The 26,658-nt window shown below is 38.8% G+C and overlaps 1 protein-coding gene across 1 annotated transcript; it reads left to right on the top strand.

The window, feature by feature from the left end:
* Positions 1 to 385: 385 nt before the first annotated feature.
* Positions 386 to 26,658, top strand: LMAN1 (lectin, mannose binding 1; the record flags this gene model as incomplete). The annotated part of the gene is made up of 13 exons (XM_079717088.1): positions 386 to 623; positions 4,069 to 4,223; positions 4,307 to 4,414; positions 5,179 to 5,240; positions 6,217 to 6,316; positions 12,013 to 12,136; positions 13,930 to 13,988; positions 14,393 to 14,525; positions 15,932 to 16,125; positions 16,256 to 16,326; positions 24,475 to 24,628; positions 26,196 to 26,317; positions 26,622 to 26,658. The coding sequence occupies 13 exons, from the start codon at positions 386 to 388 to the stop codon at positions 26,656 to 26,658; spliced, it is 1,557 nt and encodes a 518-aa protein (XP_079573214.1).

Genomic DNA, 26,658 nt, shown 5'->3' with positions numbered 1-26,658 from the left:
ATCTTCTTTATCCATTCATCTGTCGATGGACACTTAGGTGGCTTCCATGTCAGCGCTCGAGAATTCTAAAGTATGTTAGGAGGCAGGAGGAAGCTCCTGGCCTTCGGGTCTGCTCCTCCAACACTCCACATCAGGTGGGAAGGGTATGTTGCAGTCCCTTTCCCGCCCTGGGAGAGGATAGGAGGAGCGGGAGGACCTTGCCGCCCCAGGCCCCGCCCACAGATATTCTGGGTCCAGCAGCCTCCTGGACAGCGGAGGCTGGGGGCGGAGCTCACCCTTGCCCTCGGGGTCCCCCGGGCTCCGCCAATCATGGAGCGCCCTGTTGGCCGGCGGCAGCGCCCGCCCCCTCCTCCTTCCGCCGGCCTCCCGTTTCCCAGAATCCAAGATGGCGGGATCCAGGCAAAGGGGTCCCCGGGCCGGAGCTCGGCCGCTGTTCTGCGCTTTGCTGCTGTCGCTCTGTCGTTTCGTTGTGGGCGACGGCGTGGGAGGCCACCCGGCAGCTGCCGGCGCCACGGGCACCCCAGGCGCGCAGCCGCATCGGCGTTTCGAGTACAAATACAGCTTCAAGGGACCGCACCTGGTGCAGAGCGACGGGACCGTGCCCTTCTGGGCCCACGCGGGGAGTAAGCCAGGGCAGAGGTCGGGGGGCCTGGGTCCCCTCCCCGCCTTGAGCCTCCTCCTCTTCACCTTCTCCCCCGCTGCACCCCGTATGCGCGGTGGAGGGGACCTTTCTCAGCAGCCTCGCCTGCACGCCGGCTCTGGTCCGCAGGGTTCCCTCCGCCAGCCCCCCAGCCTTTCCCACATTCTCTCCACCCGACCTTCCTCCTCCCTTCTTTGATGTTGTCTGTACTTTCCGTTTGGGCTAGAGGTTTTTCGTTAGTTCCCGCACTTCCAAGTACTCCCTTGAGCTCGCTTCTGGGCATCACGTCTCACCCCAACGCCACGTCTCCTCCGAACCTGAGATCTGGTCTGGCAGCCCTCCACCTTCTTTCCCGCTCCCCCTCGGCCCTCCCCTGCTTTTTCTCCTCCGGTGTTAGCAGTGGGTAATGCTCCAGTTTGTACCCGATGCCCCCTGACGGCTTTAGAGGTGGCATGTGTTGGCTTTAGAATAATCTTTAAGTCTTTATGTCAGAGGACATTCTTCTCACCCTCTTGGAACTGTACGTTAAGTTTGCCTTTCTCAGTGACTTGGTGTGATCTTTGATCTTTTCTCTTGTATTAACACAGTAGGTAATTTAATAGTCACACTCGTTGCTTTATTTAGTAGAAGAAGGGAGGGGGGTTATTGATTGAGAACTTGAGGCTAAGAATAGCATTATATATACAGCTGTTTTGTTTTTAGTTTTTTTGTGGGGGGGTGAATTGAAATAACCTGTGCTCCATGTGTTACTGATTTTATGTGTTTGGCACTGTTAAGCGCTGTTAGTGGGTAAGAGAGCCTTGCTAGGTATTTACATATGTGAAAGAAACCATATCTGTACTTTAGTGCGGGTGTGTCACCTCTGACTAAGGAATCAGCCGTAGCACTTGGCATGCTGTAAACTCTGTTCAGTGACCATCAGATGCAACCTTTGAAACAAGTGGCAAATGCCTTTATCTGGGGTAAGAAGCACTGGCAGTTTGAATTCCATCTTTATGTGTTATTAAGCAATCATTTATGTAAGGTTTGTATACCTCGTTTTAGATTGTCGAGTGCTTGAAACAAAATGTTCCATTTCTAGAAAGTAGTTGCTGAATAGGAAGCACACTTTTAGGAAGTGCTATTTCACTGAAATTAATATATAATTAAAAGGCATACATTTCAATTTGACTTAATGACCAAGTCATTAAATATTTGAAGTGGAGTGCATTTTGTTACTCAGCAGATATTTATTATATGCCCACTCATCAAGGGTATGTAGCTGGCAACTGTTATCAAGGTAGCATTGTTTGAATACACAAAGACGATGCAGGTGTACGAAACACAGGTTTGGGGGATTTTTGTTTCTTTTCTTGGAATGATGATGAATTTTTCAGTAGTGGTGGTAAATGTGTTGACAGTTTTTCGCTTCTGCCATTCTCCATTGCCGGCTTGCTCTTCTTTTTCAACTACTTAAATTAGTCACATTGACTTCCTTCTCAGAACCTATAACCAACTAAGCTTTTCTGCTGCAGAAATGTCAGATAATGTACCTGGGTGAATGAAAGTTGTATGGCTAGATTGAATTTGAAATAAAGAGATTAGAATTTTAGCTAGTGACTTTTCTGTCTGTTGACTCTGGGAATCACTGCTTATGGGTATCCCTTGCTTTCATTATCACTGTAATTTTTAGTCTCACAGCTTTCTTAACTCCACGGATCATTTTTTCCCCTTTCATTTTGCCCTGAGATCCATTATTTAAAACAATTTTTTTAAATAGAGAAATTTTTAAGATTTAGTTTAAACGTGTCCCCTTATATCATCCCCAAATTAAGACCAAATCTATGGTGTTTCTTCTCCTTAACTCTCATGTTCTTTTGTACTGTCAGTACACATCCTTGGGTCCATAAGGACAAAAATGATAACAGCAATTTGTAAGCCTTTATAGCTCTCAGAGCTCTTTCACCTTCTTCATGCTCTGATTAGATCCTTGGTAGGCAAGGCAGGTGTTACCTGTTTTATAGATGAAAAAAACTGATGTTCAGAAAGGTTAGGGTTCTTGGAAAAGGTTACATAGATAGTGTCAGTAGAATAGTCCTCAAATCCGGGTCTTCTGATTTCTATATCCAGGGCTTTTTCTGTGATGACTGCCCCAAACCTTTAAGTGTGTGAAAGTGATGATGACAAATAGTGGCTGAACTTACTAAAATATCTCAACTTGTCTTTTAGTCCATTTTTCCTACCTGTAAAGAGACAATACAGTTATGTCCCAGCGTGGACGTCAGAATGTCAGAACTGGTTAATATCTGAAAAGGTGTGCCAGAATTGTTCAAATTTAGACCTCAAAGGTGCTCTAATCATTATCTAGTCCAATAATAGGAAGAGCTAACATTTATTGAAATATTTATATGCACTTATATAAGCACTTATATGCCTATGAGGTTGTTAGAGAAATGGAGTAACTTGCCTACGATCAAACAGCTAGTAAGTGAATGGAGATGCAGACCATCATTTGGGGGATCACTGTTCTCTCTGAGAATCTCCTGATGCTGAAGAACTGATTATTGACTTGAAATTCAGTTGATTGACCCTCTCCCTAGAAGAATGTATATATGCTCAAACTTTTACATATAACTTTTAGGGTGTATATAAGTGATTGAGCCTAGCCCCTTCATTTTACAGGTGAACATATGGTGAGCCCGAGAGAGTAAGAGAATTATTTGCTCAAAGTCACACAGCTGAACTGAGACTAGGAATAAGTCTCTTGATTCCTAGTGGTATGTTCTTTTCACACTGTTTGAGCTTTCTAACATTTGTAAACTGGTAAAAAAAAAAAAAAAATCGCAGTTTTAAAAAAGAAAATATGCAAATTTTTCAGGTATTTGAAAAAGAATATCATGAGAATTAAATAGTTGATTTGCCTTTCAAGCTGTAGTTTCCTCCCTGCTGCCCCTTGAATCTTTAGTGTTTGGTTGCAGCTTTAATTTTTTTTGCAGAGATATTGCACTCTTCCAAAGATAGGAGGGGAATATCAAAACCCACTAAAATTTAAAAGCTGAAACTGTCGGGCTTCCCTGGTGGCGCAGAGGTTGAGAGTCCGCCTGCCGATGCAGGGGACGCGGGTTCGTGCCCCGGTCTGGGAGGATCCCACGTGCCGCGGAGCGGCTGGGCCCGTGAGCTATGGCCGCTGAGCCTGCGCGTCCGGAGCCTGTGCTCCGCAACGGGAAAGGCCACAACAGTGAGAGGCCCACATACCACAAAAAAAAAAAAAAAAAAAAAAAAAAAAAAAAAAGCTGAAACTGTCGACATGAAATTTTTTCCTAACAAAGTTACCATACAGGTAACTGAGTTAAACCTAGGTCTCAGTAGGTATATGTAACAGTTTGGTGGTGATTCATTGAGTTTTATCTAATTATAACAAAACTTTTCTTCCCTGATTTCTATTCTAGATGCTATTCCAAGTTCAGATCAAATTCGAATAGCACCATCTTTAAAAAGCCAAAGAGGATCGGTGTGGACAAAGACAAAAGCAGCCTTTGAGAACTGGGAAGTTGAGGTGACATTTCGAGTGACTGGAAGAGGTCGAATTGGAGCTGATGGCCTGGTACGGTAATCTCTTTAACTTGGAAAATTTGTACACATGCATATACCACTAGTCTCTAAATGTCCCGTGTCATGTATTTACAGGCAATTTGGTATACAGAAAATCAAGGCTTGGAGGGTCCTGTGTTTGGATCAGCTGATATGTGGAATGGTGTTGGAATATTTTTTGATTCTTTTGACAATGATGGAAAGGTATATTTGTTTTCAGGACTGTTACCCATTTTAATATATTTGCTAACAAAGTTAGGCTGTGAACAATATAGCTTATTTAACACTTTTGTCAGTTTAATAGTAGAGGACTCCCCAAACTGTATTTTAAGTGTGATGATTAGTCTTTATATAGCTGAGAATTTATAAATTTAAAGCTAGGAGTTCATGATTTGTCATCTACCAACTTAAGGTAACAGTGGAACCTCGGGTCTGAGAACTTTTCAGTACCCACCTCCCCATTACCCTGTTTATGCTTAATAATTTTGATGGATCAGCATGAGTCATTTAGATGTAGGTGGTTAGTGTTTAGAAGATTATTACTGTTTGTTTTCATGAAAATATGTGCATAACTACTACTAGCTCACATGTTGATGTGTTTTCATATATGTTAATCACACTTTTTGATCAGCCGATTTCTCTAAAACAGTTAAGAGCAAAATGTACTTATGAATTGGAACCATTAACTTGTCCTTAGCAGCCCTAAGACTGATGATCATTGTTTTAGTCAGTAGTTTGTCCGCTGATTATCCGAGGTCATGATTAGCAATTTAAAGGAGAGCTTTAACATTGAGCTCCTTGAGTGCTGAGGCCATGTTAGTCCTCCTGTTACCGAGCTCCCATAAGTCCCACCCCAGTCCCATGCTCACAGTGTCCTAGGATTTTAGAGGTGTAAGAGAACTTACAGCACACCCAGAATGATCTTTGGTCTAAAGACTTTAAAACAAATACATTCTCTTTATTTATAGAAAAATAATCCTGCAATAGTGATTATAGGCAACAATGGACAAATCCAATATGACCATCAAAAGTAAGTGTATATTTTTTACATTATTCCTGATTTCAGCTTCTTTTTAGAAACCTTATAAAATATATTGTTTCAAATCTGAACATTTTCCAGATGAAGTAAGATTATTCTTTTCCTTGAGATGTCTTTTGTAACTTAGTGGAAAGGTCTTATCTTAATTTGGTTTTGTTTTTAAGTTCTTTCTGCGGACCACCTAGATTTCAAACATAAAAATGTGTTGTAGTTAACCTGAAATTAAATAGTACCTTTAAAGGTTGATAAAACATTCCTGGCTCTCGGTGATAACAGTAGTCATGTTTTTTCATCTTTATTAAGAGGGATCTTTAAAAAATAAAGTTCAGAGCCTTAACCAACCTAATGACTGAGCAACGTGTGCCCTGTCATTCAGCCTTTGTATTGCCGTATTGAAAAGATTCTCAGTGGGCTACAAAACTTCCGAGTGTTTAGTATATTTATAATGTGTATGAATCACGTATGTACATTTTTAATTTTCACATGTTTGTTGGGGGGATTACCTTTTAGCCAGTCAGTGAACTGTAAGAAAAATTACTTTCCTACCTTAGTGATTTGTAACTCTGGAAGTTCATCATGACCACCCACTGAAATATTTAAACAAGAGGTCCAAGCCTCCCCCTTGTGATTCTGCTTCAGCTGATTGAGGGTGGGATCAGGAATTTGCGTTTCTGAAAGCGCCGTATGTGACTCTGACCCTGCCCTAGTCTTGTGGAGAGGAAGAGTATCCCTTCCCCTTGCCGGCAGGCAGCCGTGGTAACGTTGGCTCCTTTTGTTATCCAGAGTCCTGAAAAACTCATGTGTCAACTTGGTGTTTTCTGCATAAATAACTTCAAATATCCCAAAGCTTTGTCATAACTTGATTTTGTTTTGACCTTTCTGGACATTAATCATTTTAAATAGTGAGTTTTTAACATATCGAGAAGCTTTAAGTTTCTTGTTTGTCTTCCTTTCCCTCACACTATAGTGATGGTGCTAATCAAGCTTTAGCAAGTTGCCAAAGGGACTTTCGTAATAAACCCTATCCTGTCCGGGCAAAGATTACGTATTACCAGAAAACATTGACAGTAAGTAACATGCATTTAGAGATAATCAAATGAACAATATTCTGGTATGACTTCTCATTCTGAATCTTTGATAGAAATTCAATGCATTTTACATTTGGATATTGTTCGCATACTCATCAGTGTTACCCTGAGAGAGCAGAAGTGGCTGCAAAGCTCAGTGTAAGTGGTCACGTGTTGTCACATTTGCCAGTAGGTTTGTGTTTAGTCAGTGAATGTTTAGGCATTCTACTGTGTGCCACACAAGTATGAATAAGACAAAGGTCATTTTCTCCACAAAGAGCTTGTCTAATGGAGGTGACATTATGTAACATTATGCTTATGTAATGTTAGTATGCTGTGTGATAAATTTAAGGGATCAGGAGGTTAGAATCCTGCAACTCTGCCAGGCTGGAGAGGTGAAAGTCAGGAACAGTTTCTCAGAGTTGAGCTGCACCTTGAAGGAGAAGGAGAAGTTTCCTAGATGGGGTGCATATTCCAGGCAGAGAAGACAGGCATCGGGACTGTTGAAAGATTTGGGAAAGGCAAATAGTTGGTATGGCTGGAGGGTAGAGGAGATTTGGAGAGTGAGGTTGAAAGGTTGCCAGTAACAAGTCTTGCAGCCCTCTGTGTAGTTTATCCTGCAAGGAACGGTTTACAGAGTTTTAAGCAGGAATGTGAAATGACCAGGTTTACAATTGAGGAAGATGACTTAGGCAGCAGTGTTTTTATAATGGTATTTGTGAAAGGAGCAAAAAATAGGATGATTTTAGCCTCCTTGCTGTAAATGAGCCACGACCTGTACTTGGTACTTTACATGCAGTTTCTCACTTTTTCTTTTTTCTTCCAGTTTTATTGAGATACAGTTGCCATACAGCACTGTAGAAGTCTAAGGTGTACAGCATAATGATTTGACTCACATACATCGTGAAATGATGACCACAATAAGTTTAATGAACATCCATCATCTCATATAGAGAATTAAAGAACTAGAAAAAAATTTTTTATATTAGATTAGAATTTTTTATTAGATCATATTTCGTGCATGATTTCCAAGCTGAAATAAAACTGCACATGTAAAATAAAATTTTAAAAATAAAATAGTAATGTCAAACTTTTTTTTTCCTTCTGATAAGAACTGTTAGGATTTACTCTTTTAACCATTTTCATATGTAAGATGGCAGTGTTGATTATACTTACCACGTTGTACATTACATCCCTAGTACTTATTTATCTTATAACTGGAAGTTCATCCCTTTTGACTGTCTTCATCCAATTCGCCCACCCCCATCCCCTACTGCTGGTATCCACAAATCTAGTGCTATAAGTTTGTTTGTTTGTTTGTTTGTTTGTTTTTCAAGTAAAATTGACCTATAACAGTGTTAGTTCCTGGTATACAATGTAGTGATTCAGTATTTCTATACATTTCAAAATGATCACAGTGATAAGTCTAGTTAGCTATCACCATACAAAGATATTTCATAATTATTGACTGATTTCCCTACACTGTACATTTCATACCTGTAACTCATTTATTTTGCAACTGGAAGGTTGTACCTCTAACTCTCTCTCACCTATTTCTCTCCTCCCTGCCAATTCCCTCCCCTCTGGCAACCACCTGTTTGTGCTCTGTGTCTATGACTCTGTTTTGTTCTGTTTGTTCATTGGTTTTTTATATTCCACATATAAGTGAAGTCATACAGTACTTGTCTTTCTCTGTCTGACTTACTTCACTTAGCATAACATCCTCTAGGTCCATCCATGTTGTTGCAAATGGCAAGATTTCAGTCTTTTTATGGCTGAGGAATATTCTGTTGTATATATGTACTACATCTTTATCCATTCATCTGTTGGTGGGCACTTAGGTTGCTTCCATATGTTGACTATTGTAAATAATGCTGCAGTGAACGTAGGGGTGCCTATATTTTTTTCTCATTAGTGTTTTCATTTTCTTTGGATAAGTACCCTGGAGTGGAGTTGCTAGATCCTATGGTAGTTCTGTTTTAAATTTTTTGAGAAATAATCTCCATGCTGCTTTCCATAGTGGTTGTACCAGTTTACATTTCTGCCAGCAGTGCACAAGGATTCCCTTTTCTCCACACCCTCACCAGCATCTGTTATTTGTTGTCTTTTAGATAATAGCCATTCTGAACAGATGTGAGGTGATGTCTCATTGTGGTTTTGATCTGCATTTCCCTATGATTAGTGATGTGGAGCATCTTTCCATGTACCTGTTGACCATCTGTATGTCTTTGGACAAGTGTCTATTCAGATCCTCTGCCCATTTTTTAATCTGGTTTTTTGCTTTTCTGATGTTGACTTGTTTGAGTTCTTTGTATATTTTGGATATTAACCCCTTATCATATATATCATTTGCAAATATTTCTCATTTATTCCAACAGCCCTATGGGGAAGGCATCCCCATTTTATAAATGGGGAAATTGAATATGGGAGAGTTTAAGTAACTTGGAAGTGTCTTACCACATAAGTAACAGAACTGTGATTTGAACCCAGCACTATTTTAGCGGCAAGACTCCACTTGTGGTCTGAACGAGGGTAGAGGAAAGAGAAGAGATGATTAGGAGGTGGAGACTACAGAACTTAGTACTAGTTGGCTTGGGGCTGGGAGAGTGAATATAGTTGTGGAGTCAAAGATAGTTCCTGAATTTCTGGCCAGTGTTCAACTACATGGTACCATTAACTAGCCAAAAAGCAGCACGTTTCTTTGTGTTTGAGGGAGGAGTGGGAAGGCAGACAGTTGGTAAGGAGTTTAGTTGTAGACAAATTGAGTTTGGGTTACTATTTAGGTTAGGTGGATATACCCAGCAGGCAGTTATAATAACTAAGGTCACTAATACCATGTGAACATTGCATTTTTAACAATGCCATCAATACCTGGTTATATAATGCTTATAAGTAAAGAATATCTTGTATACATCTTTCTTTTCCCTAAATCATGAGCCAACCTTGCACTCCTTTGTATAAACTCTGAAAAAGACAGTTATTTGGAAAACTTTTTATTGGCTCAGTCTTAAATTTCAAACTAATTTGGAGACCTCAGAATAGAGGCACTGTCCAGTCTATTATGACTAACTTGGATTTGAGTTCCACTGGAATTATTATACATCCTGTACAGTTTCATCAGGGGCATCAGTAGGTCACACTTACCTTCATGTGGCAGAACCCAGATACCAACCGTGGCAAGTACAGACACACACCGGAGTACACAGATCACAGGGAGGCTGCTTACACACCCCCACGCAGTGAGGCCGTCAGCCCTACCAGCAGTTCGCAAAACAGTAATCCTGCAGAACCCCCAAAAAAGTTCCATGGTCAGATAAGATTGGGAGGTCTGTGCATACAAGCACGTTAAAGACGCTGGGAAGTCCCGAAATAAAGAACCCTTATTAAACCCCTCATTCTTTAGGCTTACTGGGCCATGGAATTCTCTTTTCACTTCGTATCTGTGAGTGTCTATAGAGCCAGTGTTCTGAAGAATACATTTTAGAGAGACTTGGCAGGACATCTGGTTGTGACTTAACGGTCCTGGCCTTTGTGTGCTTGCTCCGTCTGCTGTCCCTTCCTGTAATGCTCTCCCCTTTCCTCTCTACCTGGCAGAGTCGTGCTCATTCTTGAAAATACTAGTTCAGGATCCCTTTCCATCAGATTTCCCAAACATCAGCTCGTAATGATCTGTCGCTCTTAAACTCTTAAGTGTTTTTTTTCCTCTGGTGCTTATTTGCCCTTTAAAATATGTTGTCTTGACTTGCTAGTTAATTATGGTTTGTATGTCTTTTCTCATCAATGTGACTGTACACATCTCTCTGCAGGCGCTGTATCCTGCCTTCCTCATACTACCTAATATTGTGCCCGTGTTTAGTACTCAAGAAATGTTTATTAAATGTACTTACATCTTTAGCTCCCAGTTGTTTCAGCTTTGGAGGGAAAAACAAAGCAAGGGGAAAAAGAAATGCTGTTAGTGGAGGAAATATGTCAAAACAAGATATCATACACTTTTTTTTTTTTGGCCACGCCGTGTGGCACGCAGGATCTTAGTTCCCCCGATGAGGGATCAAACCCACGCCCTCAGCAGTGAAAACGTGGAGTCCTGACCACTGGACCGCCAGGGAATTCCAAAACAAGATTTTAAATACTGCAAGCATGGTATTTAACAACGGGTCGAAACTGTAAGATGAATAAGGGATGTTATCAGTAATCTCAAAGAAGCGTTACTGGCATTAATCAGTGGATATATTGTACCTGTACAGTCACAGCCCTAAGGTTCCTCCAAACTCATCGTGCAGTGAATATATTGTACCTTTTTTTTGTTTGTTTAAAGAATTAGAACTGGATAGTAAATACTTCTGATGGATTTTCAATTTCTTAGGGCTCAAGGAAAAAATATTGAACAGTTGAAAGTTCTTAGTATTAATTTTAGAACATGATTAACTTAACACTTCTTTTTTTATCTCTCAAAGGCAAATGTCTTACTGATTGGCGATTTGAAAGACTGTAGGAGAATCAGTTGTGCATGCTATAAACTCAAATAGGAACATTACTGAGCAGAGGAAACAAATATTAATATTAGTCAATATATGGCAGGTGATTTTTTAAAAATTGGTAGGAGTTCCCATGTTGCCGTCCTACATTATATAGAGATTAACCCTTCATATTGCCCTGTCCCTTACTCTTTTGCTAAAAATTTGGATCAGGTACTGTCACATTTTACCTGTATGACTTTATCTTAAGTGTCACTAACGAAACTTTGCATCTGGAGGTAATGATGGAAGTGCCCTTACTCTGGTGCCGTGTACCTACTCCCTTTGCTTCCACTCTATCTCCGTGGCTCTTCTTTAGGGTGGGGCTAGTGGTTGGGTTGCTAGAAGTGAAAGGTATTGAAGAGGCCAGACCACTGCTTGACTGGGCTCATGAGAAGAATATTCACATGCCAGGTGGATTCCTGTGCTTGCTTAGATTTCCAAAGTTCGTTTAAGACATGTAGGGTCATTATTTCAAAAATACATTCTGCAGCGTAGAAGCTTATGTGTCTTTCTGTTTTTTTCATTTTCTGCCTTTTTTTGTCTATGTGACTTGTCACTTTTGTTGACTCTCTGCTAACTTAGTACAGTCCAGTTACCCCCCTAATTTAATGAAGAGGAGCTCACTACTTGCTGAGGCAATCTGTTTAATTCTCAACTTGCTGTAGTAAAAATTGTCAATTTAACTTATTCGTTGTAGCTCTGTCACTGGAGTTTCAGACCAAGCCTGATCCCTCTTCTGTAGGAACCATTAAGAGAAAGTAATCATGGTTGGTTCCTTAAGTCTTCTTTAGAGAACATGCACCACATTCTATTTTAGAAAGATTTTCATGGAAAGTGACCAGATTTTTATTTTTAAGCCTTTGACACACAGTAGGGCAAAAACCATTTTCTGAAGTGAACTATCTCATTGTATAATGATACCAAATAAGTGAGTTTATTTAATGGACAAGGGATTACAGCTTTAAAATTTTTTTTATTTTCATTTTTTCTTCCAATTTTATTGAGATGTAATTGACATACAACACTGTACGTTTAAGGTATACAGCATAATGATTTGAAGCTGATAGCTTTTTGGTGGTTATTAGACCAAATATAAAGATCAAATAGTCATAAACTGACCACTTGAGATTCATTTTACAAGATCTTTGTAAAAGCTATAGCTACTGTTTGTCTTTCTAGGTAATGATCAATAATGGCTTCACACCAGACAAAAATGATTATGAATTTTGCACCAAAGTGGAAAATATGATTATCCCTGCACAGGGGCATTTTGGAATATCTGCTGCAACTGGAGGTCTTGCAGGTAAAATCTTGATATCTTTTAATATTGAAAGGTTTTGAATTGAATTTTATTGGGAATAATATATTTTGGAGATGGGTAGCATTGTTTGCTTTTAACCTTTTAAGACTGGTTGTAACCTTCCATGATCTGGGGTGCCAGTCTTTTGGGTCTCTTAGGACTGCTGATTTTCTACTTTCTGTAGGCTTACAGTTGGCTCGGGCTACGTGCAATTATGTAAATTAGACTGTCAGTTTGGGTGAGATATTTTATAGTGAAGGAGACATTTAAAAGGTTAACTGCCAAGTGTTTTAGGATCCTGAGAGCTGTCACAGCACATTTAAATGAATTTGGTAGCCTGAGGAAATATTATTGGGGGCTAAACTTTAAAGAAGATGTACTTATCCTTTTTTTTTCCATGAGTGGTGATAAATGAACTTATCATTGGATGTTAATACCATCTTTTGTTCATATTGTATAATATTTTTATTATTTTCAAATATGTGAATTTTTCCTTACAATAGAACAAGGAGGGAAGGAGAAAGGGTAGATCATATGTAACCGATTTTTAGGTGACTTTGCCAAATCTTGGATTAAAGGGCTTTCTAAAGATCACATGGCCAATAAATCAGACCCAGGCAGGACTTGGTTTAGATTTCTGGCTCCTGGGTCCAGGGCTCTATTAACACTGCATGACTTCTCCTAATGTTACCTAACCTGCACTATGGTATTAAAATTTTCTCTTTAATCTGGCTGTATATCTAGATCTCCATAAAAGTAGCAGAAAGCAAAGAGATTGCTGCAGTGGAAATTCATCTCTCTTGCTTTGTGGATGTGAACTAGCCAGGATGAGTATTGTAGTTCGATGTTATGAGGTTTGATCTGTTAGCTGTTTTTAGCTTAAACGGCTTGAAATGAATTTGATTTTTTTTTTTTGGCGGTACGCGGGCGTCTCACTGTCTGTTGTGGCCTCTCCCGTTACGGAGCACAGGCTCCGGACACGCAGGCTCAGTGGCCATGGCTCACGGGCCCAGCCGCTCCGCGGCATGTGGGATCTTCCCGGACCGGGACGCGAACACGCGTCCCCTGCATCGGCAGGCGGAGTCTCAACCACTGCGCCACCAGGGAAGCCCCTAATTTGATTTTTTAATAGGATTTTAGGTGAAATAAAATCTGTATGAGGGAAACAAATATAAATGATATATGGAAAAGTAATCATATTCTAATCGAGATGCTTTGGGAGTAACAGGAGACGCTATTAGTAATGCCAGGGCAACACAGATAAATCAGGACTGTCCCAGTAATCCAGGACAGAGCAGTGTCATGGTTAAAACAGGAAAGTAAGGCTGGGATTGGTAAGCAGTATAAGAAAGGCTCAGAGACAGATAGGAACAGGAAGTACCTGAAGAATAGGATTTTGTCTCACTTGACTGGGACACAGTGCATGAAGGAGATTTGTGGAAAAATAAAGGAGGATCTTGGTGCCAGAATTAGGAGTCTGGGCTTGTTTTGACCCTTATTTGTTTGTTCATTCCCTTATCAGACATTTATTAAACATCCATCATGTGTTCAACACAGCTAAATGTTCTGGTTTAGGATTTGAAAAAGTGAATTCTAACCTAGTTCTAATATAAGTCAGATGAATTTTTGTCTCTAAGCTCACAGAGCACCGTTGCCTTTACCAAATTAGAGCAATTTTTGTTATTTCCCTTATTGATTATTATTTTAAAGCAACAGGTGTCTATAAAGTAAATTCACAACCATAAAAATAATCTATTACAGAACTTTTTCAGATTTTTTTTTTTTTTGCTTTGTAGATGACCATGATGTCCTTTCTTTTCTGACTTTCCAGTTGACTGAGCCTGGGAAAGAGCCAGTAAGTACACTCATTTTTTTCCAAAAGTTTATTTGTAATTTAGTGGTACTGCCTCGTAGCTGAAAACTTGAGAAGACTGACTTAGGTTTGGATCTTGTTTCTGCCAGATATTGCCATTATGACCTGGTACAAGTTACTTAACCTCTGTAACACTCCATTTCTTCACTGGTAAAACAGATGTTTGTACTGGCCACCTTAACGTTGTAAACATTAAAGACAGTGCCCTCTGGCAAGCACTCAATAAATGGTAGTGGCTATTTTTATTTTTTGTTGTAATATTAGTAGCAAGAGTAAATTAACCTTTCAGCTAGTGGTAGAGTAGTTAAAATGAGAAAAAGAACATATTGAGGTTTATTATTTTCTTTTTAATTTTTTTAATGATCTATTCTTAAACTCCAAAAAAGCCTTCACCAGATAAAGAAATTTCTGAAAAAGAAAAAGAAAAGTACCAGGAGGAATTTGAGCACTTTCAACAAGAACTGGATAAAAAAAAGGAGGAATTCCAGAAGGACCACCCTGACCTTCAAGGGCAGCCTGGTGAGTTGCAGCAGAGCTGGCCTCCGCTGCAGCGATAGCTGTGGCGCTTCTGTGTCACCCGGCACTTCATTCATTTTACCTTTGCTCTGTGATCTGGCGCGTTCCAAGTAATTTCGGGAAATAACTTTTAAACAAGTCTTCAGTCTTTAAAGGGCTCGGAGATTGATGTTCTTACCAGGAAGAGTATCGCTTAGTGAAGTGTGCAGTCAGGAGTACCTGGGTGATGTGGACCGTGAACCGTTGGAGTGTAAGCTCTGTGAGCACAGGGGTCTTTGTTTGCTGTGTCTACTTCTGTGTCCCCTAAGCCTAAAAAACCAACAGCGGTGCTGACGTAGTAGTTGAGACTTTGTTGAATGAAATCGTCCAAGGTTTATTTCTTTCCTTTTGGTGACACACAATTACCTTAGTAATATAGAGCTAACACTTGAAAACTGTCAAGACTTGCTAGAGTAACGTGAAGTAATTATCTACTCCTCTTACTACTCGACAGAATTCTGGACATTAAAGGTTGAAAATTTTTAAACATTAGTCTAAGCTAATGTAATTAAGAACTTACATGGGCTACATGTCAAAAACAAAACAAGATAAGGCCAAATAGAGGGACTGTATATAATCTGCTAACTTTTATGATCTCGGTTCCCTATGAGCACAAATGATCAAGGCTATATTTAATAAAGCCTGGGGCTAGCTTTTGAACTAAGTAGTGTGTTAATATAAATGATTAACAGTGTGATTCAGATTTAATGAAGATAAAAATGAAAGGTAAGTTTTATTTTTTCCTTGGATTTGTTTTAAACATCACATATGATTTGTGAACATATCCTGAAGCTTATTGTAGTAGGTGTTTGAATGAAACGATCTGATTTAAGCATGGTCAGGCATAAAAGGAAAATCAGCTGTTCTCAACTCCATTTCTTAATCTTTTATGTAAGTAAAATGCATAAATTTTAAGAGAATAGTTTGATGAATTTTGACAAATGTGTATACCCCTTTAACCATCACTCAGGTCAGTATATAGAATATTTTTATCACCCCAGAAAGTTCCCTTACCTCTTTCAAGTCAACCCCCTTCCAGAGGCAACCACTATTCTGATTTCTATTAAGAAATTAGATTAGTTCTGCCTGCCCCTGTAAATAGAATCACACAGTCTATTTAAAAGACAAAATAATTTTTAGGTGAAAAAAAATTCAGACCTAATTTATAAAAAGTATTCAACCACCAGAGATGGTGAAAACAATTAGTAATTAATCACAATTGAATTAATTACATGCATGTTTAACACTGTGGGAAGATCATAACACTGTGTTGATGATGTTCTTATTCTAGTTTGGTCACTTAAGAGTAATTTGAAAACTACCTATGTGTAGGTGATTCTAATAATTTTGATGTGTAATTTCCATTTCAGCGGATGAATTATTTGAGAGTGTAGGAGATCGTGAGCTGAGACAAATCTTTGAAGGACAGAATCGTATTCATCTTGAAATCAAGCAGCTGAACCGACAATTAGATATGATTCTTGATGAACAGAGAAGGTATGTCTCTTCCTTGACGGAGGAGATCTCTAAAAGAGGAGCAGGAATCCCAGGGCAGCATGGACAGGTGAGCTTTGAAAATATGCAGATATGCCTTAGTTAGCCTTTGGTGGCAGAGAGGTAGAAAAGAAAAGCTGTATGTTCTGTAGAGAATGGGGATTATTGAGCTGGGTGGTCATGTTTTGTTTTTTCTCCAGACAGCTCAACAAGAACTGGATACTGTTGTGAACACTCAGCATGAGATCCTGAGACAAGTAAATGAAATGAAGTAAGTATACGAAAGTAATGTCTGAGTATTGCGTGCTACCTTTATCCTAAATTCATGACCTCTCTAGATATGCAAGCACATTATTGTTGTAAGACTGCAGCATGAGTAAGAATCATGTCCTACATTATTTTGTAAATAGGGGAATGTAAAGTATACGGGAACTTCTGATATTTAGGAAACCTGTCTAAATTTTTTTTATTTGTTCCAAGCTAGAAAAGAAAAAGATGCTTTAGCATCTTTAAAAAAAAAAAAAAGGTTTTGTCACAGTTGTTTGACAGCATTTGTGCATTTCTAAAGTATAAAAAGAATATGGGCAATACATAACAATCCTAGGAAAAATAACTGGAGGAATAAGCATGCATAGTATTACTGGTCTGTAGAACAAACATACCCGATGCCGGAACTTCTTTTTGATGGAATGAAACCATTTTGAAGGAAATATGCTATGTGTGACTACCTCTTTTTCATCCTGTGTTGTACCCTAAGAGAGCCTGGGCAAAGGGTTGCTGCAGAGAGGAGACACTGTGTCCTTGGAACATTGAATGATAGGTTTTTAAAAAGGATTCACTTATCAGATAATTAGCATTCAATGCCTGAAGCAGAGAAACAGCGGACATGTCACATGTCATAAGCTAATACGTTAGGGCACTGCCCCAGCCAGTACAGCCCTTGACAAACTAGAATGTTAAGGTGAGTTCTTTAGGACTGGAAAATTAAACCGAATGAGGTTAAACAGAAGGTGATAACATTTAACACCTAGAGATTAAGGCAGCCTAACTTGTAACTGCAAATTTGTATTTCTTTCAGTTGTACTGTTTGGCATTTTTTTTTAAATCTTAAAGTTTTTAAAACTCATGATTAAAATATTTATGATGTTAAATGAGTAGTTAAACTGTTTTAGAAACAGACCAGATCAATATAACATTTTAAAAAATATTTTGATCTAATTTTAGACTTCAGACATTGCAAGAAAAAATAAGGACGTATCCCTCATATATCCCATGTATCCCTCAATCTTACATAACCACAGTACAATTGTCAGAGTGGAGAAATTAACATTGGTACAGTACTATTAACTAAACTAATGATCTTACTCAAATTTCACCAGTTTTCTACCAGTGCCTTTTTCGTTCTAAGGTCCTATCCAGTACTGCACATTGCATTTAGTTATTTCTCTTGACTTCTGCAGTCTGAAATAGTTCATATTTCCTTGTCTTTCATGACCATGGCAATTTTCAAGAACAATTGATTAATTCATTGGACCAATTTGGTTCCTCAGTTTGGGTTTGTCTGGTATTTACTCATGACTGGATGGAGGTTCTGCATTTTTGACAAGAATACAACAGTGCATCATGTTCCTGATGTTGGTATGTCTTATTACTGATGATGTTGGCTGGGATCACTTGGATATTGTGGCTTCTTCCCGGTTTCTCTACTTTAAAGTTACTATCCTTCCCTTGGTGGTTAATAAAGATTTGGGGAAAGATACTTTGAGTCTTTGTAAATATCCTGTTTCACTTTAACCTTTGGCTCACTAATTTCAGCCTCCATTGATGTTTTATCTGAAACAAGAATGTGGTGTTTACCAAATGCTGGTTCTTCTATTCCATCATTCCCTCTATATCTATTTACTGGCATTCTCTAAGGACCACTACTCCTCCCCCATTTACTTATTTAATCTGTTTATATCAGTGTGGACTCATGGATTGTGTATTCTGTGGGTTATCATCCTGTACTATCATTATTTATTTTGTTGTTCAAATTGTTCCAGCTCTGGTCCTTAGGAACTCCTTCAGGTTGGCTTCTGTGTTCTTTCAACAAACCCCCATCTTTTTTAAGTATTTCTTTACTTTCTGGTACTGTAATATGTTTCAAGCTCATCTTGTATTTTCTGTGCCCCAGCTCTAGAATCAACCACTCCTCAGTGAGCCCTGGTTCCTTTTATTGGAGAAAAGTATTTAGAAACCAAGATCTGGGCACTAGGTATACTCATTACTACTGGCGTGCCATTGCTTCTAGGCCCTCTCAGCGGGCAGGTCTAGGGAATATGTGAATGTATACTAATCCACACATATACACATATTTTTGTATCCCTTACTCTACATTTGTATTTTTAAAAAACCACGAGATTATACAGTTACTTTGGATTTTGGTTGGACTGGACTGAACTGAAAACTGAAGGGCTGATTTTAGCCTTCCTCCTTCCCCTATTTGAAAATTGTTTCTCCAATAGGGAGAAACCTGGTTCTTATCTATAATGTATTTACTTATTGGTATAGTTTTAGTGTGTGCATAAAGTATACATAAAGTGGTTTCAAATTATTAAGCCATATCCCTATGAGAAACACATATAGTGATGGATTTATGTAAAGCTCCTTTTGCCTCTAGCCTTACAGTATCTAGTCCAGACACTATTTTCCAGGTAGTTCGTTTAGTTCTCTTCTTCCCCACTCTCTTCAGTATGGTTATGATATTCATTTATAATACAGTTAGGTTTTTTGTTAGTGTTTGCATTTCTCCTACATCCTGGTTGATTTTAAGTGTTTATATTTTGGGTATACGAAGGGTATGTGAATGCGATGGTTCTAGGAGCCAGAATATATTCATTGAGGTGTCACTTCCTCTTCATCACTGCTGCCCCACTTCCATTCTCTCCTTTCTAGCTCTTTCCCACCCACCCCCTGTTGGTAACTCATCCCATTAATTTCTGGTTTGTTCTTCCTCTATTTCTTCTCCACATACGTATTTTCTTAGATCTCCTTCTTTCTGATGTAAATGGTAGCATGCTTTAGATACTGTTTTGTGCTTGTTTTACTTAAGAGTAATAGTAGAACATCTTAAGATTCAGTTAGTGGTTAGCAAAGCCTAGCCATCCAGTTGTATTATCCATGCAAACACTTACTTGGGGTAGTTAGCAATCCATGTAAATTCCCCCTTATTAATGAAGGACAGATGTCATGCATGCAATAAGTTAATGTAAAAACTGAACTCAAATTTCTGAATTTGTCCTCTAAAGCTTTTTCTTCTGAATAAGCTTCAGAAAAAAAATGCAAAGAGATAGGAAATATTTGCCTTTTATAGAAAGGGTGGTTTGTGTCTTCATGGATTTTCACGCTCTTAGGGGATCATAGAATTTTTTTTAGCAGAAGCGTGTAGTTCAGTTGTCTCCAGTTTACAGAAAGAGGGGAAAAGGCTCTGAATGATAAAAGATCATGATATGAAAACAGAACTAGTTCTTATTATCTCTGTACTCTCAGGTGCTATTTTTAGCATACCATAAGTCTTTGCCAATTTTCATTTAATTATAGAAAATTTTAAACACACAAAAAAGTTGAGGCTAATATAAGGGCCTTCTCTCAGATCCCCATCACCCAGTCCAGCAGTTACTAATAACCAGATTTTGTCAGCCTGAGCCATTCATTATAAAGTGCCTCCATCAGCCTAAGTTTTAGCCAGTGATGGCCGTAGCCTAAATCCATGATTTCATTAGAGGTTGAAGAAGGATGACCCTCTTATTCTAAAATTCCCTCTCCATTTAAAAAGAATTTTTCTGATTACTTACTTGTTATCCTGAAATAGTTCAGGAAAGGCAGGATAAATACTTGATTCTTTTTTATCATTTTTTAGAATAACGAGTTGGTCCCCTGGCAGTGACCAAGGTTAAATGATGAGATAGTGAGAGGTGATGTTTGTTTGATTGTTTTTCAACTCGTGGAGTTTAACATGTTTTGCTGTTTTACATTAGTCTTTATAATTGATGTTCAGATTGTTTCATCTTTGGGCGCTAGCTGTCCCTACAGGTTAGCTTCTGCATCCTTTTGATACAACCCCAGTAGTCTTTGGTAGCTTCCTTCCTTTCAGGTGTAAGACTTCCCAGGTTACTCTTGTACATTTCTATCCCACACGTGTCAAAGGCATTTTTCTTTGGAGCCCTGGTCTTTTAGTGAGAAATGGTATTTAAAGACAGTGTCGTGCTTAATGCTACTGGATTGTCATTGCTTCTGGGCCTTTTCAGTGGACAGAGTTACTAATGTTCTTTGAACTTTGCTATTTGTATGTGTTGGCTGTGTTATTAATTGGTTGTAATTTTTTTAATAAGTTCTTTTTGGTGAGCAGGCAGCATTTAGCATTTCATATTTACCTTTACCAAATTTTTTGAGTCCCTATTGCATTCTGGGTACTGTGCTAGGCATTTTCACATGAATATTTTCACACATTCTTCTGGGATCTTGCTCTTAATTATCATCTTCTGTATCTTCAGCCTGTCCCTGTAATAGAATATTTAAGCTATTTAGTGATCTTTATTCATCCTGTATCGTCACTGATCTCATTCAAGATCTTCACCACTCTCTTCAAGCCCCATAACTCAGCCTGCCGTTGACATTCTCCTCCTTCACCTCCTCTTTTGTGCTGCACCCTCCCTCCCCACCCTTGTCTCCATCTGCACAGCTGTTGTCCAGGCCAGTCCTTAGCCCTGGATCCGATTCTTTCTACTTCTCTGACCCTTGCTCTGTCTTCTACCTTTAACTTACACCTCATACACAAGGGCTTGCTCTTCCCTTATTGAAAACTAATCAAAACAAACCTTTAATTGACACTTTCTATTATTTTTACTATTGCTTCTCTTTTTCCTTCCTTTTTAGTGAGTTTCTAAAAAAGTAGACCACACTGCCTGTCTTCGCTTCCAAACCACTGTAATTTGTCCTGAAAGCACCAAACTGTTCTTTCTGCAGTCAGTGGTGCCCTGTAATGAGTACCTTTCAGTGCTCACCCTGCTGGACTTTCTGTAGAAATTGACACCTTTCCCACCCCCTCTATCTTGAGACATTTTTTTTTCCAAGGCTTCTAGCATACCACTTACTCTTGATGTTCTTGGCCTCTGCTGCTTCTTAGTTTTCTTCACTTGTTGGTCATCCTTCCATTATTCCTTAAAAGGTATTTTTTCTCTGGTGTTCTATCCAGCCCTCTTCACTTGACCTATTCCCTAAGCTCCATATGCCCTCCTTCCATCCCAATCCCATCCTCACAGAACCCTCCTTTATCCTTTAACACTCAGCTGTGGGGGCCCAGCTAAGTTAAATGCATCTTTCTTCATAGAACTCTAGATGTGCCTCTATCACATTGCTCTCCTGCTAGTCTATGGGTCTCAGCAGGGCAGGAATTACATTTTTCTCGCACAGTTTATATCCCTAAAAATTGCCTGGCTCGTAACATGTAGCACATAAACGTTAGCAGAATCAACAGGCAAATGAATGAATGATGACTCAGTCTTTGTGTATTAAAAAGACATTTATGTATATGTAAGCAAGTTCATGCTCTGGGAAGCAATATTTTAAAATGCAGATATGTGAGAAGATTGTATATTCTGGGATGCTTTATTCTTGGTAAGTATTTTAGAGATAGTAGAATATAATTCTTAATTTGGGTTTAAGTGGAAAAGCTTAGACTCACATGAATTTCCTTGAGCATGTATGCCATTCAAAGAAGTTTTAATCAACAGATGTCATTTATTCAGAAAGCACTTGAGATATTTTGTAGCAAGTTTTTAACTCTTCATTGCTCGTGTAACTCAAGTAGAATTTTTGAAGATTTTTTATTATACTTAACATTCAGCCTGACCTACTCTGTTATTTCTAAGTAATTTTAATATTAGAGTTTCTTTTTTTTTGCTGGTTTCTTCTAGCAAAGCTTTTATTGATAAATTTATTTATTTGTTTTTGACTGTGTTGAGTCTTCGTTGCTGCGCAACTTTTTGCTGGGCTTTCTCTAGCTGCAGCGAGCAGGGGCTGCTCTTTGTTGCGATGCGCGGGCTTCTCATTGCGGTGGCTTTTCTTGTTGCGGAGCACAGGCTGTAGGCGCGCGGGCTTCAGTAGTTGTGGCACATGGGCTCAGTAGTTGTGGCTTGCAGGCTCTAGAGCGCAGGCTCAGTAGTTGTGGCACACGGGCTTAGTTACTCCACGGCATGTGGGATCTTCCCAGACCAGGGCTTGAACCCATGTCCCCTGCATTGACAGGCAGATTTTTAACCACTGAGCCACCAGGGAAGTCCAACTTGTATTGATACTTTTTAAACTAAATTTTGCTTCAAGGAAATAAGGTAGATAACTTATTTATTCATTCATCCAAATTGCACTGTAACTGTTGAAGGCTGTCAGAAAATCAGAGACATTACTGTTCTCGCGTAGCTTATGCTCTATGAGGGAGAAAACCCATATACAGTATTCCCTCCATATCCATGGGATTGGTTCCAGGGCCCTGCAGATACCAAAATCCAGGGGTACTCAATTCCCTTATATAAAATGGTATAGTATTTGCTTATAACCTCCTGTATACTTTAAGCCATCTCTTGATTGCCTGTAATACCTCATACAACGTATTGCTATGTAAATAGCTGTAAGTACAATGTAAATAGTTGTCTGTGTGGCAAATTCAAGTTTTGCTTTTGAGAACTTTCTGGAATTTTTTTTTCCGAATATTTTTGATCTATGGTTGGTTGAATCCGTGGATGTGGAAACCACAGAAAAGGAGGGCTGACTGTATACCAGATACAAAGGAGAAAAGTATGTGTGATGTTTAGGGAATGGTTGCATTTGACAAGGAAGCCTCAGGGAGAGGAAAGTGTAGAGGAAAGGCAGTCGTTTGAACAGGCCCTTCCATGTTAGACCCTCCCTCTTGGAGGGAAGGGTTGGGACTAGAAGAAGCATCCCAGACACAGAGGCTTTATGTGAAGGATATTCTCAGGGAACATCAGCACCAAGACAGGCAGTAGTAATACTTTCAGGTAAACTGAAATTCAGATATGTTCTTTTCTTTCTTAATAAATAGCCCTGTTACGTTTCTGCCATTATTAAAAAAATTTAATTGTAGTCTCTTACACTATCATGCTTACAGACTCATATCCAAATGGCATACTCAGTGATAGAGCTCTTTATCTTACATCTGAATAGTGGAATCACATCTTACATGGGAATTATATTCTGAAGTCAGAGTGTAAGGTAAAATGTATGAAGTCAGAACTACCCTTCAAAAAAGATACCCTGGTGGAGATTTCCACACCACTGCTCAGTGTGCCATACAACCAGTTTTTCCTTCATATCTGAAACAGATAGATGTTCTTTAGTTGGCTTCTGGTTGAAGCACTAGGTTTGTATATAGGGGACATCTGATAGAACTGCAAAGAGAAATTGAATTATTGATACATTTGTCTTAGGAGTCCCTGAGACCGCCTCTAGATTCTGTGGTCTTCTAGAAGTGCTTACCGAACTCAGAAAAGCTGCTGTACTCACAGTCATGGTTTATTGCAATGAAAGCATATATAATAAAATCAGCAAAGAAAGAAGATGCATACAGTGGAGTTAAGGAGAAACCAGGCGCGCAAACTTTCAGTTGTCCCCTCCCAGTGGAGTCACATGGACAGTGTTTATTCCTCTCAGCAGTGATGCGTGACAACATGTGCAAAGTGTTGCCAACCAAGGAAGTTCACCCAAGCCTTGGTGTCGGGGTTTTTTTTCTATTAGGGGTCAGTCATATAGGCATGGAGCACCCACATGACTGACCTTAACTACTCAATCTTCAGTCCCCCTAGAGGTCAGACTGGTACTGCAGCCTAAGGCCTCAGGCAAACAAACATAAATCATATTGTTGGCCTGGCCCAAGGCCCCAGGTAGACAAAGACACTCTTAACAGGCAGGATATTCCAGGGGCATAGAGATTATCTCCCAGGGGCTAGTCATGGGCCAGGTCTGAAAACCTTTGGAATGTGCGGGGTTTGGGCAGCCCAGGCCTGATGGGTTAATCCTTTACTGCACAACATTAAACACTTAGAAAGATTTAAGCTCATTAAGAGTATCATCCATTATGTTATTCAATAGCCATTTATAATATTGGTTTTAACACAGATTATTTAGTATTATTCTCTGTGGTTAGACAACCTTTAGTAAAAGATAAAGGCATAATCTAGTTTTTATAAATTATTTTCTAATCTTGAAGACAATTTTTTAAAATACTTATTTTGTTTCTGGGGTTTTTTCTTTGTATTTTTTAATGATCTGATGCATTGGGCTTAGAAATATATCTAACCATTTGAAATCTCTGACTGTAAAAATCATCTTTCTAGTGATTCCATTGTAAAAGGATTTTCTGTTTCAGGAATTCCGTGAGTGAAACTGTCAGACTGGTCAGTGGCATACAGCATCCTGGATCTGCAGGGGGCGTTTATGAGACAACCCAGCACTTCAATGACATCAAAGAGCACCTCCACATAGTGAAGCGGGACATAGATAACTTAGTGCAGCGAAATATGGTGAGCTCTTTTTTCTTCTAGTTTATGATTATCACAGCCTTCTTTTGGAAAGGAAAACCACATATTCTACTGAAAATATTTTAATTTTTAAATTAATGCCAGTGCTCCTTCTTAATATTCAAGGTAGGATTACTCCGTATGATTCAAATGTCTACATGTTCCACATCATGCTTCCATAGCCTGTTGAATAGAACTTTTTAAAAAATAAATTGCTATCCCAGTTAGTGGAATCATCACAGTCTCAGACTTTTTTTGTTCTAGGTTCTTTTCTATAAGTTCTCTTTTAAAAACATGTCTCTTGTTATCAGTAATGATACCTTTAAATGGCTCTGAACAAGGTAAATGTCTCTCGACACACCCATTTGTTAGACAGACGGGCACCAGGTAATTCATCTTCCTCTGTCTAGGCTGTTCAGGAAGTGCAGATCTAAAACTGGCTGACTGATAGCAGCTTTCTTTAGGCAAGATTTTTGTTTTTTTTCCAGCTACTTTCCTGTCTTACTTGGTTCATTTTTTTAAGTTTTGTTTTATTTACTTTATTAGGTCTTTTTTGTAGTGTAAGTCCCGTCTACATTTTTGGAGATAGGCAATAAATATTAAAAATAGGTAGCATATTTTTGAAGTTTAACATGCATAGGAGATATTATTTAGAAGACAGATCCCTGGAACTTATAAGTTTTTTTCCTAACTTATTTACTGGCTTTGAAAACCCTTATAAAATTAACAAATGTTTGTAGCATTTGCCTCTTCCCTTCCAGTTTTTCAAATATAGCTTAATAGTTTTCTTATTGACCATTTTACCTCCCATCCAAAGCATTGTCATCTATTCCCTTAGTTCTGTTTGAGTTTCTTTCCCCCCAACTTTTGCCTTTGTTGCAACGGCCAAGTTGATGCTGTGGGTAGTATATATCAATACATAGTGAAGATCTTTGTCCCATAGGTGTGAGCATATTGAGAACAACTAACCTTAGAAGCCATTCTGTCTGGATACCTTGATGAAATCTTTGTCCCTGGTATTTAATTACTTGCTTATAATAGAATGAATAATCATGGAAATAGGACAAGAAACATTTTACAAAATACTAATTAGTGATGTTGAATGTTAGGAGATTGGGGTGGATGAGAGCTGAGAAAAGGCCATTATCTCTGTCAGGTAGTTCATTGGTAGGGCAACCGTGTAATTGTCTGAAATAGAACACTTTTGAGAGTGAGGATGCTGCTATTAATAATTACTCTAGTACAGCAAGTATAAACTGGGAGTGTCGAGGGAATTGGTGATCTATGACCTTCAAGGACACTAAAATCATTGTCACTGTGATGAAGGTAGAAGCCAGACAGCAATGAGTTAGTGATGGGACAGTGAAAGAGTGGAGGCCTTCCCACATTGCCTGGTCTTTCAAAAAGTTTGGTGGTGAAAGTTAAGAGGGTGGAAGGCAATTATGAGATGAATTAATGAAAATACTTGAGTTTATACAGTAAACCATGAGTTTTATAAAGATTTCACATTTATTTCCTTTTCTAAAATACTGATTTGACTAATTGTAATAGAAAGTTCTTTGCCTTATAGCCATCAAATGAAAGACTGAAATGTCCAGAACTACCGCCATTTCCATCATGTTTATCTACGGTGCACTTTGTTATATTTGTAGTGGTACAAACGGTGTTATTCATTGGTTATATCATGTATAGGTAAGTCTCTAAAATTTGACCCAACATTTTTCTGTATTTATTTAACTTGAGATATTCAATAAAGTTATCAAGGTCCATAATAGAACTTTCAATACCTATAAAATTAGGTTCATACAATGCAAATATTATGTCTAGTCTATTTCAGTTCACACGGGAATACATGTATAGGACATATGTTTATCTCATGTATTTCATACTTCAAAAGGCATTTTTAATTTTAAGCAATCCTGTTTCATTCCAATGTAAAGTATATAGAACTTCTTTCAGTTTGTTTTGTTTTTTTTTTTGTTCTCTTTTCCCATAGGACTCAGCAAGAAGCAGCTGCCAAAAAATTCTTTTGA

The sequence above is a fragment of the Hyperoodon ampullatus genome (assembly GCF_949752795.1).
Source record: "Hyperoodon ampullatus genome assembly, chromosome: 13".
Lineage (NCBI taxonomy): Eukaryota > Metazoa > Chordata > Mammalia > Artiodactyla > Ziphiidae > Hyperoodon > Hyperoodon ampullatus.
This window is presented reverse-complemented; position numbering and strand designations above follow the sequence as displayed.